The following is an 18,921-nucleotide window of genomic DNA, read 5'->3' on the forward strand; positions in this document are numbered from 1 at the left end:
TTCACATGAATAGCGAAAATAAAATAACTCGCGACGTATAATACAGATCGAAATGGGCTAGGAATTGATACAGTTTTTGTTTGTTTGTTTCAAGAGGGCTTTTTATACAGCCAAGATACGTCCAGCTCTATATGTCGATGCTTAAAGTCATTCATAATAACAAGATTTACACTTTCAATTTTTTTTGATTCACCTATCTGAGTATATTTTTAAGATCGCAGCGCCGCGATAATAAAAAAATGAACTATTTATTCGGTCACCCAGCTGATCATTTTCATTGAATAAAAAGATTGTAGAACTTTTTATTTGTTGTTATACTTTAGGAAATTCGTGTAAAATATTACTCACTGAATTACATTCAGCTACACAGCAATGTCAATTTAAAGGCATTTTATTTGCTTTTCAAAAAAAAATTTCGGTTTTCCAAACAAAGAACACTAGAATAGCATAAAATTAATAATCCTAAGATTATTAATTTTATAATATAAAGCCAAGCGAAGCCATAATATATGGCGAATATTATACATTTTTATAATATTCTATGTCTATAAAGTGACCTATAAAAAGGATCCAATTAAAATCGGTAGATAGAGTCGTCCTTATAGAGATTGTCCAATGCGAGTCTCAAGTTTCATAGATTAGTATTTCACATGGAAAACGACCATAGATAGCGATGTAAATAAAATCGTAGCTTATTTCGTTCTAATCTGCTATTGTCTGCTATAAAGACCCATCATTTAAAATCTACTAAAGATATTGGTATACGACTTTTATAGTTTTCTTTCAAAACAAAAAAAAAAATAGAAAAAAGGAAGGCATACTTATATAGCAGTTAAACTGAAGATTGTACAATGGCGTAACTATACCATTAAGGCTCGTTCGGCAAATTCATTGGATGGTGCTCTCGCTCAATATAAAAAAGCTCAATCAACGTTATAAACTGTACACGAAATAAAGAGGGTGCGTTATTGTCGAAGTTTGCGCAATCTTCTGTTTAATATATGCATTAAATATTACTATTCGTTGTGTGCGTAGTCATGGTAGGGACAATAAAAGCCAGCGCTTCCAGTGAAAAATTTTGGCGTTAAAGGAGGCTGTTATGACCACGGTCGTATATACAGGTCTGACAACTCGTTGCCCAAACCTGTGAGCGATACGCGTATCGCTACTGGAGCTTCTTGATCTAGACTGCAGATGGCGTGCTTGTCGAAGCTTACGTTATCAATACGAAATAAAGTATTGTTTTTTTTGAAAATTGTTGAACTAAAGACTTTCAAATTTGTTAAAAAACATATAACATTTTATTAATTATAAATAAAACTAAATAATAATATATTTTCTTGTAAAAAGACGCTGACATACGCGGTCGAGAATACAAACGACTACTCATGCGCCACCAGTGTTCCACGCGAGAACTACTTTACGGTTCAACTATATCGATCACGCTTCACTCTATGGGATGGTATATGAAGTTAACAGACCTGTATATACGACCGTGGTTATGACTAATTTGCAGTTCTTTACATGTTAATCTTATAGAAAATGTCAAACTAAAATTATTGAAAAACACTAATTAATTAAACTTAATGCATTAAAAATTGTGAAATTAAGAAATCAAATTGCACAAATATTATTTTTCAAAAGTAAATTATCATAATTATTTATTTAAATTTGTGAGACAATAATATTAAATTTTTAACGTAACTCATAAATGCAATCCATTAAATTATATATGCATCCATACAATTCTATAATTAAAGTAGTGTATCGTTACCATGGAAACGCCTCCAAAAAAACTCACGCACGGTGCGAATACAGCTATAATTCACGTTACTTAATACGTTAATATTATAATTTTATATTACGTACATACATTATTCGTTAGGTGCCTTTTGAAGGTGTTAACTTTCTAGTACATCACCTACCTTATTTAAAGCACAAACTCATATTTTGCATGCCTTCTAAAATGAAAATTAGTATGTGTTGAGTTAGTGTCAAGAGTTTGAATTTAAAGGTTGCCAACTTCCCAATCCCTCTACTGAGTTTTTAAGACTTTGCACTTTTCCAAATTGAGCTAGAGGGTTGAAATTTGGTATGAAAGTTGAGTTAGTTTAAAGAATGTGTTATTGAAGTAAATATCTAATAGTAACAAATATTAAACAAGGGAAGAAATACAACTTCAGTGATTTAGTGCTCACGAGTATTTATTAAATAAAAAAACCATTTGCTTTGTGTGGTTAAGCACATCCCACATAAATTTTATGTTGTCATATTGAAATCTTTAGTCTAAATAAGTGACATATAACTTCAGCCACTCAGACTTACAGCGTTACCGGTGTAAAAAAATAACCAAACTTAAAGAACCTTGAAATTGGAATATGTGAAAAAGCATTATGATGGTTCAATACACTTTTGTACTTATAAATACACACTAGATTTATTGACAAAAAATAAAATTAAAAAATGTGATTAAACTTTTATGGACAGAGTTATGTTACAAATATCATTTACATATTAGCTATAAAATTACAATATTTTTAACAAAATTTATTCACCCTTTTTGGGGCACTTCGATCAACTTTCATATTTATATCAAATCTTAAAAGATACAAAATAAATAATACTGGTCCATTTAAAATTGATTTATTGGTAAATCAATATTATCATCAGGAAAATTACGAGATATTGTAGTACCTAATATTTCTTCGGGGTATAAATGTTCCTCTGAACACACTAAGGCAGGTCCATTATTTAACCATTCCTGTAGAAATTCAGTTCTCCCTTCTTGTAAACTATTCGATAGTGTTGAATCTTCAACATTGAGATGACTTGTTTGTTTATTTGGTTCAGAACTAGGACTAGCATCATAACGGGAAGTTGAGCATTCTGCTCCATTGTAGGATTCCATCGAGCGTGCAATACGAATTTTTTTTGTATTTGGAAGTAGCATAGGTTCAGTTACTTTTAACGTAGGATGGTCATTAAATGAATTGCACAGAAGATGACTAACACGTGGATCTAATAAATCTAATCCTTGCTCTATGTTACAATCCACACAATGTGAACTTCCTACAGATAATTGCGATTCATTACTTTTAGACATATCACAGTTGGAAATTGGTGTTTTATCATTATTTAAACTTGCTATTTGTAATCCGAGAAGTGATCGTGATTTATTACCGGTTTGATCTGAAAAATTGTAAATACATGTTATTAATATGTGAATTTGAAAATTTAAGATTTCACTTTTAATTCTCATTTCTAAATATTACGACTTTAGTTAGAACTTATATTATGAAAACTAAGGTAATAATTATTTAAGTTTTTTTAATTGAAACTCAACAATTTTTCTAATTCGATGCGTCATATTCTTCACCGTTTATTCATAACGAAATATGTAGTGACTTGACCCAAAAATAAGCCCATAGTCACACTAATGATGAATTCTTTCCGCATGGTGGGCTATGATATTATGATTGAACTTGAGATTATTTCGGTTCCTAATCATAATTTTAAGCAGAAAATAGAAGATTTGAGAATTTACATTCGATTTATCTATAATATTTTTTACCTAAGAGGCATTTTTCTTCAGTGTTGCCAACTCAGTGGTTCTACCACTAAAACTAGTGGTTTTACTCTTCCTTTAGTAGGCAAAAATTATATTAGTGGACAAATAATTTATAATTTATGCTAATTATTGTTTTGTGATAAAAATCGAAATATATACTGGCAACACGGCTGTCTAGTGGTTTTCAATCGCCTGTTTAGTGGACTTGAGAATTGAAAGTTGGAAACACTGCAATATTTCTTTCTCATTTCAATATTAATAGTTAATTTTTTTTTGCAAGTATGTTTTTGATATTTTGTTAAAAATTAATGAATAAACTGGTCAATATTTTTCTTCGTGTCCATTGAGGCATTTATTCAAAATGCTTAGAAGTACAATATGTCAAAATTCATACAATTTAGCTGGGAGTCAATTCTCATAAGGTTTGTGTGTGATCACGTCTAATTTTAATATTAAGAAAATTTAAGTTTATAAAATACTCCTGAATAAACGTATACAAATCAAAACAGTACCTTTTCGTATAAAATAATCCATTGGCGAAGACGATGAACGATCAGATTTTAATGAAGAATTTTTTTTCGTATTTATTGATGTGTTCTTTTGCTGATGTGTATTGGATGCTGGTTCATAGTCATTGCGAAATTGCATTAACGTTAATAAATTTAGCAACGTTTTACGTAAATCAATAGTTGTTAAACCACAATACCATCTCAATTGAGCAATATTTTTATTTAGTAAATACACAGCGTAATGAAAACAGCCTTGATCTTTCCCCCTAACATAAAGAGGGAACCTGAAAAACAGTTAAACATTTGCATTTAATAACCTTGTTAAAGAATGAATAAGTAATTTTTATCAAAATACGTACTCGCGGTCTTTATCTGGAATTTTATCGGTAATATAATCATAAATTTTTGATCGAGATCCATAATGATGAACAGGATACCGTAAAGGTACATGTAAAAAAATGCTACACATTTGTACAACATGTGCCACATATCCAAGACCAACACTGAGTGCCGTGTCGTCATTATCTGATAAGGATTCGCTGTCAGGTAAATAAACACCACATATCGTGTATGCTTTTTCACCCATCTGAAAGTAAAGTTTTTTAAATACAAAACCCAAAGGAGTCTAATTGTTAACCCAGGAAATTTTTTGAAGAGGAGCTTGAACTTTATACTTTTTTCATGTTCTTACTTTTTTTAAATTTATTTCATTCCCTAAAAATTTTTACAAGTCCGAATTTTTAGTCTGCATAAATAATGTAAAAAATGTTTATTTGTCGATACGGAAAAGACGCAAAATGGGGATAGAAGTTTGTGTAAATTATTTGTAGTTACTGTTTTTTATTTATTTTTTAGTTTGTCAAAAATAACGTGCTTCGCGAATTCAACTTAAATTGATCCTAGAGAGAAGCAAACTTGATATATTTTTTATCTTGATTAAAACATTAACACTCATGACGTCTTGTCTATAAACAAGAACAATAATAATTGGTCCATCATAGTAATTTCAATTAATGTTATGCGGGAGCTGTAATCATCGATTTACCTGCAGAATAAATAAGCTTAACTTACCTTTTCAATCGGATAAATATTTAACAATTCGGATATCAGCTGCTTTCTCCTTAAATTTAAATAAACAGAAGCATGAAGATACGCATCCCTTGTATCGACACATCGTTTACGCCAATCACGCATTTTCTCCAAATCACGGCTTAATTGCCTGTATCTATCCATTAGCAATGACGCTTTTTAATAAAATAAAACCGATTATCATTTTTATAATTTGTTATGTTTATGTATAATAAATTTTTAACTTACAAGTATAATCGTTTTCGTCACTTAATTTATTAAAAGATTGAGTTAAATGTCTTAAATAAGCAGTTTTTCTATCTTTTTCCTTTGATAATAATTTGCAATTAAATTTTGCAGTTTCTATAATTTTTTTTAATCTCCAAATTTCCTGTCGTTGATATCTAGTTGGTTGAGACTAAAACATACACAGAAAATGATTTTTTAAATTGTTAGAAAATTGTTTTATATTGAACTTGACATTGACTTTCATAATCGTTTTATATTCAATTCAACTTTTATTCACCAATAGCAAGAAGAGATAAAGAAAGTTATTCTTTATATAAAATAACTTTTGTTGGAAATCTAATAAGTTCGATGGAACTAAATGCAAAATTTATATGAACTTGTTTCGTATTCGATTTAATTGTTTCTATTCTAAGTGACTTAATACGAATAAAAATTTTGAATAATTTTTTTTTTTTCATCATATCAGACTAAAATTAATTGAATCGGATTGGATAGATTTAATTAAGAATTTGAATTGATCTGCGATTTAATTTGTTTTAAAAAATCGTTTACGTAAAACATTTAAATAAAACTGTGAAGTTTTACCTGTTGATTCAGAAATTTACTCAAGGATGTTACTGACATCGATAAAGCATTAACATTTTGTTTAATTGGTTTATTTGGTATTTCAGGTTCAGCGTTTTCATTAAACATAGGACATTTATTGCATATTTGATCTCGTAGATCCTTATTATCTAAAGTTCTATTTCTAATAGTTAATTGAAGGCTATGGAATCTAAAAAAATATTAGAATTTTTTAATTTCAATTGAATACGGTAACTTACGAGAACTTAGAAACAAACTCTTTTCATTTTGGTAAGTATGCAGAAACATATGAACATACTTTCGTCTATTTATTTATACAATTATTATTATGTTATTTTCTTGTATGAACTAAGGAAAGTATTGTAATTTGTAATTGCGAAAAAAGAGAGGTATGTAAATTTATTGGAGTCCATAGTAAATTACAAACAAGGTAATTACTTCGAGTAAATTTAATCGAATACACTTATTTTAACAAAAAACTTTTAAGTTTCATTTTGGGAAAACCCGGAAAATCTCTGTCCTACTCATATATGTAATACTCATATTCGGTTTTAACGTTAAGATGTCAGCGCCACGAGTAAATAAATGTAAACCATATTCTAAATACTCAGCTGATTTTTTCATTGAATAGAAAGGCTAAAGATGCCCACATCATTATACATCTAAATATGCTGTGCTATATTTGCTCCCCTAGTCTTTTATAATTGCGATAGTTTTCCTACTTTTTTTTATAAAATTTGTAGTTTGTTTTGTTATATGAATTTTTTACATATAATTTTTTCATTCAAATTTAGCACCTTAAATTTTATAATTTTTTGTTTTTGATTTCCATTTTGAATTTTTTTGTTAAATGTTTTCATATACCAACATTTGTATTAGTTTTAATTTCATAGTTGTGAGAAATTTTTATTTCCTGACTACAATTTGGAAATTTATGAAAAATTAACTCGCGATTTACTTTTTTAAACGACATAATGATCCAAATGAAAATAAAAACAATTATTTTAATGTTTTATATAATTCTTTAACAAATTTTGTGTTGCATAAATTGTTACATTATTGTCTTTTATACGTGTATGGTATGTGCGTATGGTTTACAATATTTTAAACAAACATTTCTGTTAAATATTATGTATCTATGGGCGTTGCAAACTATAGTTCTTATATTATCGCTAGATAGTCTTTCTTAGTATTAAAATCTAATATGGTAGGTCGAGAGAGAGGCCTGGCGAATTTCAATCGGTACAGACAATCATTTCTCTCTTTCGCAGTGTTTGCTGTGCATTTTTGGCAGTACTGGTGTTTATTATTTTTACCAACACATTCGTATAAATGTGTCTATCTTACCGCACACATGCATATGAGGTAAAAGCTACCTATTTGCATCTCACCCCTCCCGCGACGGTTCTTTTTGCGGGATCAAATGGAGTTCTAGTCTAGTCTTTAATGAGGTTGAGTCTGCGGGTTTTTTTGTTTTTGCATTCAGATTTGCTCCTGTGGTGGCGTGCACCGTGTGATCCTTGGGACAGATATCCGTGCCAGCTGCGCAATAGCGGAATTCATAACTTACATGTGGGTGCAACAAACTTCATTATTTAATTACTATGTAAAAAAAAAAGAAACACATGGAACCGGTTACCGCACCACGAATCGTTTTATTCAAGATATTGAAAAATATCTTAAATATTAAGCTATTTAAAGCTAAAGACCTGATTATTAAGATATTGAAAAATTCGATTAGCTATACTTCTGCATACTTACTCTCATTTATAAATATTATTGACATATAGCATCAAATAAATCCTTTAGATACTACATGTATATATCACAAGTAAAAAATACATACCTTTGTAATTTATCGATAGTATAACTTGTCCGAAGTTCTAATTTTGAAATATTAATATTAATATTTCGATAAATTTTTTCGGTTTCGTTGTTTGTAATAACATTTATATTATTTACGAACGGTATAGGTTTACTTATAATATTTTGTTTTAAACACGTTTGACTGGTAAAATATCCTCCAATAAATTGGAATATAATAGTATTATTTTCAAAAAAATTTGGTGATATTTCTTGAACTTTACTGCCTAAATATATCAAGCCAGAAAAGTATACTCCCCACACACACACAATTGAATCTGTATTACTATTACCGGTTAGCCAAATTCGTATAACAACACCTAAAATTAAAAATAGTTTGGTATATCAAAAATTTAAATCAATTTCTTCTTTACAATTTTAACAATACTCTTCGGGGACAACAAATCTACATAAGAATTAGTTTTATTTCTGTCGTCATGTTAAAATCTTAAGAAAAAGAAATGTGTGTAGATAAGTTTTTTCTGTCTCTACTAAAAAGTTTATTCGGGAGGCGTACGGGAAAAATCTGAAAATAGCTGCGTCGGGATAAAAATTTATTACGTATATTTTTTTGTATCTACCGTTTAGAATTAAAATTTCTATCTCTAATCAGGAAAAAAATAAACCATCAAAATGAGATAAATTGAGGGAAGTGGGCGCTTGTTCGTACATCTGCGTCATTTTGAAGATATACACAAAAATTACCGTTTTGCACCAAATTTTGACCTATACTTATTCGACTTATTTTTTTAGTTTAGGACTAGAACTATTAGACAAGGGATATTTTAATATTGTTTATCTCAACGAAGATTACTTGTACCATTACATCGTAAATATTTCATGTTATCAACTAAAACTATTCTTCATCGAGAATATTGATAATATTTTAATTCTTACCAGAATTATGACCATTTTCATTACTAAACTCCAATTCTTTCCATTTTGGATTTTCTGAATTGACTTTCTCACTAGTGTAAAATGGCGAACACATACTTGCTAAATGCAATGTGTAATATAAACTTTTACCTACTGAAGGGTCTAAGCTGACATTGTATCCAATTATTCGAACTAAGTGACGTAAACGTAGCTAAAACATTATACTTTAATTAGAAAACTTCGTAAACATACTCTACCTTGATTTTTTATTTGAATAATTCAAAGTAAAAAAAAAAAAAAAAACAATAATTTAATTAGTTTATACCTGTTGTGTAAACAGCGGTGTCCAATTTTTACACCGTGCTTGGCTAAACATTTCAGAAAAACTTTTGGAGAGATGCTCTGATACGTTTTACAATTCAAAATAATCAAAACAAGTATCAATTTGACAGTATTTAGTAACCTAAAAAATAATTAATTAAAAAATAAGTAATACAAAGCGTACATCGTCAATGTTTTTAATTTCGAATATACATTTAACAATATAAATAAACACTATATTTTTTCGAAATTTGATAAGAAAATTTTGTATTATTTATGACATTACAAATATGATGACAGCTAACCTAAATGCCTCTTGAAATCTTTCATTTTAAATGCCCTGAAGCTATCTGTAATTGATATTCTGTCAGAGTCAAAGACTTGGTCAGAGTCACTGCGTGAAGCTAGCACCCTTCCACATAAATTTTTTGAGACAAAATAATTGAAGTGAAAATAATTAATCCAGTTTTATTTATTTATTTTTATTCATGATTTTTATATTCAATTTTTTATTTTATAAACAATAAAATATACAGGGGATGTTGCTAAAATGTATTATATTACAACGCTCTACCACATATAGCTCCAGCTCAAAATAAGTCGATGTAGCTATAAACAATAAACATGCCCTGGACCGATAGGGACGCCAAAATTGGACCGATAGGGTTTTTGGCAACATCCAGAATATTAATTTATAATCTTTTCTGAACAAGAATCAATTGACAAAATGCGCTCTTCGAATTTTGCATCTCAACTCTACCTAACACCAGCTCTATAAACAATAAATTGTTATCTAAATGAAATGGTTCATGTAAAAATTAATAAATAGGCAACTTGTATTACGTATCGATGTTAACGGAAAGCGTAATTGCTTCCAAGAAAATCATTGATTGGAGTCAGCATTCTTTAAAATTATTTTTTTACTGTTTTGTGCATTCTTCTTTGCGGTTGATTGATTATTATGTATATAGATTATTATTTAATTTTGGTCTTTATATATTACAACTAATTCATATTATTAGCCTAAGAGGGACATGCATGTTTTACTCTCGAACAGGTACGTGAGTTTTTGTTGCGGAAATAAACGATTTAAGGTTACTCTAACAAATGCGGGAACATCAGCCAGGCAATCGGAGATCGTAGGTCTGAGCGGAGAGGCAAACATGCAAAAAAAAATTTGTTTGCAACGATCAGGTACGTGGCTGATGTTTTGCCAGAATGTTAACAGATATGTTAAAAACAGTTTGTCAAAACATCAGCTAGGTAGTCGGAGACCGTAAGTCTAAGTGGAAAGCCTAAGTGGTACGTGGCTGATGTTTTGTCATAATGGTAAAAACAGTTTGCTAAAACATCAGCCACGTACCTGTTCATTGCAAAAAAATTTTTTATACAAGTTTGGCTTTCCACTCAGACTTACAGTCTCCGGCTATCTGGCTGATGCTTTGACAAACTGTTTTTAACATCTCTGTTAACATTCTGGCAAAACATCAGCCACGTACCTGATCGTTGCAAACAAATTTTTTTTTGCATGTTTGCCTCTCCGCTCAGACTTACGATTGCCTGGCTGATGTTCCGACATTTGTTAGAATAACCTTAAATCTTTTATTTCCGCAACAGAAAACTCACGTACCTATTCGGCGAGAGATAAACATGCATGTCCCTCTTGATCTATATTGGTTGATGTAAATTGTTAAGGTAACGCTTTTATTTTTGTGTGGCGGCATTGAAGCGAATGCAGTACAAACCGCCTACTTCTGTTGAACAAGACCAAATGTTAAACACATTAATATCGATATTTAATTTTTTTATAAATCGCGCTGAAAATGATTCTGGTTTTATTTTTCATTATAATAAATACTTTGTGGACAATTTACTATTTGATTGATCCTTGTCATTATATCTATGTGATAACGTAAATCTCTTTTGTATAAATTTGTTTTTTATGGACTTAATTATTTATTTTTAATGAAAATTACAACATAATATTCAATCATTGTCATTGAATAAACATAGGGTACCAACGCAGGTACATTAATATTTAATTAAAACAAATTGTAATTATGAACTCTTTTACCGTCATAAAAATATGATAAAAGTAATCCTAATTACATAAAAATGCTATTTTTTTAATGATAAAATAAAATTCCACGAGCCAAAAAATTTGGTCCACATACGCTTTAATTTCAACTTTTGTTCTCTTTTAGCATATTAGTGGTATTTGTGTCCCTTACCCGAGAGTACCTGCCAACATACAGTATTGCTTATTAGGTAATCTTAACCTACTGCGGCACGCAAAATAACTCCACAAAAAAAAGTTTTGAACTGCAGACTAATTATAATGTCTGGGTTAATGTGATTTTAATAATACCTAACATTAAATTGTATAATATAAAAGTGAAAACAAACAATTGACTGAGTTAGCTGTTGAAATACCATATATAGACAATGTTGATTACTCTTTCACATTACACATATATACATGTCACACAACTGATATTCCCATATAGTACATACTATACAATTTGCGCATAATTTGCGCTCTCACGGGTAAACAGTGATGTCTACGAAAAAATGTTTCAAACAAAAGTTGTTTATTTTTTATAAGGAACATTTTTTACATTTAAATTTTTGTTCTATCTCTAACGGTTTACAAGAAGACCCAATTGACCTATGTTGCTCATTTACGAACTCGAACTCACTTTTTACGTCCTAAGCTCGCTATAAAAATTTCAGCTTGATATTTTTTTTCGTTTTTGAGTAATCGTGATGACAGACGACAGACAGACAGACAGACAACCGGAAATGGACTAATTAGGTGATTTTATGAACACCTATACCAAAATTTTGTTCATAGTAACAATATTTTAAAGCGTTACAAACTTGGGACTAAACTTAGTATACCTTAGTATATTTAATATACATGGTATAAAAATACTATTATTATAAAGAAGAATTGTTATAACTTTTAAACGAAAAAGCTATATAAAATTTACAATAAAATCGAAAATTTATTAAATTTGAAAATTTTCTATTATTTACTCGTAATGATTGAGAATTAATAATTATATCGAAAACTTAATTTAAAACTAAGAACATAAAATTATGTTGTTTTAGTACCTTGATAATCGGCAAAATCCGTCATTGAGCATGCTTCTGAAGTGTAGGTTGCCGGTGGGCTACCCGGTAGGATATTGTTTAAACTAATTTTATTTAACAAAGAAAGAGAAAATGTTCTAAGACATTTTTCTCCTGTTTTGGAGTAAAAAATTCGAAAAATTTGAAAAAACGCGATTTTTACCTAAAAATGAAAAATTTTCATTCCTAAAAAAAGTGTATGAAAAAAAAATAGATTTTTAATATACAGGGCGTCTAGCTAAGTTGGCTACATATGGAAAAACTTTTATTATTTATTTTTTATAAAAAAACTCTTTCTTTCAAAATTATTAACATTCAGTCATTCACTTTTGACATCGAATATACAGGGTGCCACAAATTGGGAAAGTTCATCTTATCTGTCTCAAAAATGTTAAAAATTGTATAAAAGTATGTGTATTTTACAAATGAAAATCCTAATTAATTACAAAAGGCTATTTATTTTAGTCACTTTTTACCGGGTAACTTAATTTGTTTAGTAGATATTTTGAGAAAGGTCACTTTTGCCGGTCATCGTTTTATAACTGGCGGAATATTAAATTTATAGCCTAATTAAATAACATAAGATACAGTTTTAGAAAACTAATGTTACGTTATTTAATAAAACAATATATCTATCATATATATGATTAACAACATAAGTTACCTTTTTATATGCATAACATTCTGATTTGTATAATGTATGTAGACTCGTCTTTTTACAAGCTTTTATTTAGTTTCACCTGCCCAGTTGTCTGTCTGTAATCAAATCTTACAAGTCAAATTTGATCCACTTCCCAGTTTCCGATTGGGCTGAAATTTTGCATGCACATTTATTTTGGATGACAATGCATGGTAAGGTTGTGGCGTCCTGATTTTCCCATCGCTTCTACCATATTGGATATATATATACATTTTAGTCTTTTAATAAAAAATACTTTTTAAGGGACAAGCTTTTATTGTACTAAAGAGTAGAAAATAATTGTATCTATGAGTCACTCATACCCGACTAATTGTAAAAGCTTGAGGCGCTTAATATCAAGAATGAACCGAAAAATAATTAGGCATGTGGACTAGATGAGGCGTTCCGATTCATTTCGATATAAGAGAGCTAAAAACTTCAGATTCTAATCAACTCCTCTATAGTCGACAATTTCTATAGCGTATATTTATTCGCTATACGGTTTATTTTTTCCGATTACCCTCTATTCACCACTACCCAATTTGTTGACATAATTGTTGTATATTATACGTGTCCACTGCTATGCTACAAATATAAAAAATAAATTGTATATTGAATTTATATTTTTATTATTATTTTTTTAATACAAGATTTACCTCTTAATTAAATATCCATAACATTTGTTTAATTAATAATAAAAACAGATTAATGTATTTTACATGTAGGGCTGAAATAAAAGTTTGAAAAAGTTAATATTCTCGTAAATAATATTTAAATAAATCTTTTCGAAGGAGTATATTTACTTTATGCTTTTCTAAAACTGTTAATATTATTTAAGTATTATTTATTTATGACCATCGATATATATTCTCTAAACACGTGCAAAAACCTAAAGTAAACACTTACACTAACAGGCGCAATACAGACTACGAAACCTACGTCGATACCTACAAAATTTATTATCAGTAAGGGTTCTAGTATCTCCAACCTCAAAGAAAGTGGACCAGTTAGTGGAAACCCTCACTATGGCACGCAATAGAGCTTCGTACCCAATAGAATTAGCTAAGGCGTGATTATTCAATGTGGCAAAAAGAACCAATGAGTGGAATGCTTATAAGACTAACTTCAACATTTCCAAAAATCATTAAAGCTTGTAAAAAGATACTCTTAGTCAGCTATCTGTGAGAAAATAGAGGCGATTCTCTGCACGAAAAATTCCCTCCAACTGTACCAGGATGTCCCTATTACAGGTCATGGCCTGAATCAAGCTTGGATTATCTAGAGCTTCTGGTCAATAACTATTTCCTTGCTCAAGAGCAGCGGGAATATAATGGTTACAGCTAATAGTTACAGAGGCTACAGCTAGTTTGTATAATTTCGCCCAAGCGATGATGAAAAATTCGAATGGGCTATCTTTCGGTTGAAGCTATACAAAACGCCAGGATCATATATTTGTAGCTTTACATATACTATATGACTAGGAAAATAGCTTTCTATGAAACATTTTCAAACAGCCACCAAAATGATTTTTTTCAAATCGCCCCCAATCAGAACGATCTGAAAAATATTTAAGGGACGTTTGATAAAGTTACTATGAAATCCATTTTCCTAGTCATATACTAAAACTATAATATATTAGTAGCTTTGATCACCCGTAGCTCGAAAACTACGCTATTTATGTGGCCGTGAGAGCTTTTGATCAGAATGGTCCAAAGAACATTTTAGGATGGCTTAGAAAAAGTTTCACAGAAAGCCATTTTTCTATCTAATCTTGCGGGGTACTTTGTCGTATTATAGATCAGAAGCAGTAAAATTAATATTTTTGCTACGGGACAGCAAATAGTTTCTACATCGTCATAGCTTTTTTTTTCAACAATTAATTTGATCATGTGGAATTCATCTATCGATAAATATAATAGATTTCTTTGATAGGTCACTTAAGACAACCAGTGATCATTTTACCTTATTAGATGATGATTTTACACCACTTTCACCTTATTGGTGGTAAGGTACTAAGCCAACATCGAAGAAGTACCTATTTGATAACTCGAAAATAGAATTCGTATGTCGCTGAAAATGCATTTTTTGCTATGATGATAAAAAAGAATACAATAGAAAAGTTTTATGTATAAAATAACAATTGTTAGTCCCTTGTCCCTTAGTTATCTTGATATTAAACATAAATCATTCATATTATGTCATTGTATTGACTTTACAGTCGTACGTCTGTTATTCGAATTCCTTAGTATTAAAAAGTTACACTATCAAAGCTCTGCCCTCAAAGAATGTGAAAATTTAAAATGGCGTCCGGAAAAGTTCTATTCAAAAATACACATGTCGCAACTTCAAAATAATAGAATAAAAAGTTGATGGAAATTTTCTGCTAACCACGGGTTTTCGAGGTCGCTATTTTCTATTTTGTATTTTGTAACCATTTTCGTGGGCTTAACGGGAGTTTACAATGACTGCGAAGTCGTGGGGCAAAATCTAAAACTATGTCTTTTTGTTTTGCTAAATAAAATTACGAACAAAATAAGTCGTGTTACATCTTTATCAGACTGTTCTCAAAAAATTAGATTTAAAAACTCGAGCGATTCTAGAAATCTTTCGAATTTTCCTAGTTTGCTAATGTTTTTTATGGTTGTAAAAACTACTTTCACGGTTTTTGCAATAACTTCAGCAATAGGTTAAGGTTTTTGTCCCTTTATGATTTAATAAATATGAAACCTCTAAAATTATCAGTGTTTCTCTACTATATTATGCATGTATTATACATATAAACCTTCCTCATGAATCACTCTATAAAAAAAAAACCGCGTCAAATTCGTTTAGTTTTAAAGATCTAAGTTTAAAAAAGAGGCCGACAGATTGCAGGAAGTGACTTTGTTTTATACGATGTAGTGATATATCGAAGTTTGACTGTATAAGCCTGTATAATTGTCTTGAAATTAAACGAGATTTATATCACATATGTATGCACCCTACGTGTAAACATGACGAAGCACTTGATGACTACAGCGATGAAAAACTCGAAGTTTTAATATAAACAACTTATAAGTAAAATTTGTTATTCTTTTGATATATAAATGGGGAATGTTTGAAAGAAAAAATGTGCAATCGTTGGAATATTATACAGATACAACAAAGCAACCATACGAATAGTAATTCAAACGTATTAAGAGATATAATTTTAATTTATGCATATCGTAGCTTTCTGTATCTAGATAGTTCCATAATAACTTATGGGCTTGAGTATTATGTAATGCTATGAGATTCATTATCTAGGTATTAACTTATTACGTTCAATAACTAGCTATTAATTAACACATCTGATTGGCAACAAATCTATTTAATTTATAATTATTTTGGTTGAATGTGTAATAATGAGCCTGTCCACTAATTTTTTTTTATAATAATTTACAAAATAATATAATAATTTTGTATATTTATTGAAATAAAGCAAAAAGTACAGGCAGCAGGCACAGAGAAGTTTTGACAACGCTCATGGGCGCCGCTAGGATTACATTCATGAGGGTGTATCTGCATCTACACTTGAGTTGGTAAAACAATCGACTTTATTCGTTTACTTTTGATACTCCAAAATGGTTAAACTTGAACTTTCGAAAGCTTTTCAAACTATTTTTAGGTAGACGCAAGTAAGACGGTGCATAGTGATATGCAAACGAAATACAAATTCGAATTAAGAATTCATAACACCGGGGTGGAACAAGGGAACCAATATGTATACTTTGTGTGACCCTCATAAAAGTAGCCTTTAATAAATTCATGTCGTTACTAGCAAACAAAAACATTTCTAAAAGAACAAAGACTTGGATGCTAAAGTGTTATTTGTGGCCTGTTTTTTTGTTTTCGAATTTTGGACTGTGACAAAAAGAACCGAAAAACTTCTAGAAGCAGCGGGGGTGTGGTTATATTGGCGAATTGAGAGTTTTTACTGTACTTTTAATTAATGGTGAGACATGAATTTTTTCGTATGGGACTGAGGTGGAAAAGAGGAGAGATTGCAAGTGCACCCCCTTCTACCCCTCCTCTAATTATCTTTTTACTATCTTAAACTAAATAAAAGGGCATTGAAGAAAATTAAGACGTGCAGAAATTAATAGAGAAATTTACGCCCTTTCATATGAGGTGTAACAAGGTAGGTGGTGCTATTTGAAATTATTTTGGGTGACTAGGAGTGAAGGGGTGAAACAAAAATTTTTCTAGGTCCCATTTTTGAGCCTCGATATCTAAATGGATGTGTTTTCACTCAAAATAATAATCACATCAGGTTAAGAGTTATTAAGGGTGGATATACTTTTGAAATGAACACACTGTATATATGTAAAGTTCAGGTCAATGGGGGAAAGAGAAGCTGCGCTTGACTGCCCTCATAGTTATTTCCATGTTTGTGGCTAGGACGTAACCAACTTTTACCAAATGGGAGTAAACATGAAATTTTTTATCTAGAGGAGTAAATAAATTCAACAATCTTTTGGTATAAACACATACTAGCCAACTAAATAACTGACAATTTTTTAGGTCAATGTAAGGGGGGAGGTCAGGGTATATAGGTTACCCTACAACTCTAAACAGCTACTACTTAACTTCTTCAAATATGACTATCGATTTGTCTTTTTAAGTTCTAATTTTTGTTTCGTATATGCCCATGATCAGAAAAACTCTCTCATTTTTTATATAAATAACGGAGAACTTTAGATTTTTATTTTTAAGCTAGCGAAAATTAAAAAAAAAATCTAGAGCGTTATTGGTCGACTTATTTGTTCTAAAGTTATATCTGTTGTTTTGTTTCCACTTGAAATACTTTTGGTAATTAATATTCCAAATTAACCTAAAAATTCGACAATGATATAATAATGGAAATTTTATAATTTACGGAAAAATTATTTTAAACTGCACATCGCCTTTTAACAATAATTTACGTACATTTACGTTACACCTATCATTTCTGTGAAAAACATACATATTCAAAACAAAAGTAAAATTATATGCATGTTAACTAACGTACGCAAAAACATACATATCATTTAAACAGCTATAATATCATAATATACAGTATGTTCATTTCAAAAGTATCCACTCTTAATAACTCTTGACTTGATGTGATTATTGTTCTGAGTGAAAACACGCCTATTTAGATATCGATGGGAAAGTTCTAAAATGGTACCTAGAAAATTTTAGGTTTCATCCCTTTACCACCACCCACCCCAACTTTGAAATTTCAAATGACACCCTCTGCTTTCTGATAACTCATTTAAAAGAGCATATAATTCTCTCTCCAAACATGCCAAAAAAATATATTTCATAGATTGGTTCCTATGATAGACTAGGATCTTCCATCTCCTGTGTGTTGTCTATAATTTCATCAGCACTCCCTACCTTGTCATACCTCATTTGATAGGGCGTACAATTCTCTGTTCAATCATGATGAAATCGATCAATTAGTTCTTAAGATAAAATACCCAAAAGATGGAATTCATACCTTTATCATCAGTGTTATCTGAAGAACCAATCAATCGATTTCATGTCTTTATCATGGTTGAGAAGAGAATTGTATTCCCTTTCAAATGAGGTGTCACGCGGAAGGGGGTGCATTTGAAATTGCAAAGTTGGGTTGAGTGGGGGTGAAGAGATGAAACCTAGAATTTTCTATGTACCATTTTTGAACTTCTCCCTCGATATCTAAATCGACATATTTTCACTCAAAACAATAATCACATCAGGTTAATAGTTATTAAAGTTAAGGTTGGATACTTTTGAAATGAACACACTGTATTGTACCTATACAGGATGGTCCAAGTTATTAGAACAGAACTCCTTCAAGCTAAGTTATCCTGGTAAAAAATGACAATTTCTCAATACACATATAGACAAGAAAGCGTCGGCACACATAGCAAAATTTTTTTTAAGCAATTACTTCGACAATAATTACAAAAATTTTTATTTTCCAAAATTTTAACACCATGTGTGTAGATACTTTCCCGGTTATAAGTTTGAGAAATTGTCATTATTTTAACGTTCTCTAACATTTGATAAAGTTCTGCGTT

At 30.2% G+C, this 18,921-nt stretch overlaps 1 protein-coding gene across 1 annotated transcript; it reads right to left on the reverse strand.

The window, feature by feature from the left end:
• Positions 1–2,232: 2,232 nt before the first annotated feature.
• On the reverse strand, positions 2,233–9,362 carry LOC123292037 (UV radiation resistance-associated gene protein). Its single transcript, XM_044872539.1, has 10 exons — positions 9,253–9,362; positions 9,044–9,181; positions 8,740–8,929; positions 7,826–8,162; positions 5,980–6,169; positions 5,395–5,563; positions 5,149–5,321; positions 4,437–4,663; positions 4,081–4,361; positions 2,233–3,189 (listed from the first exon to the last, which is right to left on the reverse strand). Exons 2-10 carry the CDS (start codon positions 9,092–9,094, stop codon positions 2,633–2,635), a joined length of 2,175 nt encoding a protein of 724 aa, XP_044728474.1. The 5' UTR covers positions 9,095–9,181; positions 9,253–9,362; the 3' UTR covers positions 2,233–2,632.
• Between the last annotated feature and the right edge of the window lie 9,559 nt (positions 9,363–18,921).

Source organism: Chrysoperla carnea, chromosome 2, assembly GCF_905475395.1.
Source record: "Chrysoperla carnea chromosome 2, inChrCarn1.1, whole genome shotgun sequence".
Taxonomy (NCBI): domain Eukaryota; kingdom Metazoa; phylum Arthropoda; class Insecta; order Neuroptera; family Chrysopidae; genus Chrysoperla; species Chrysoperla carnea.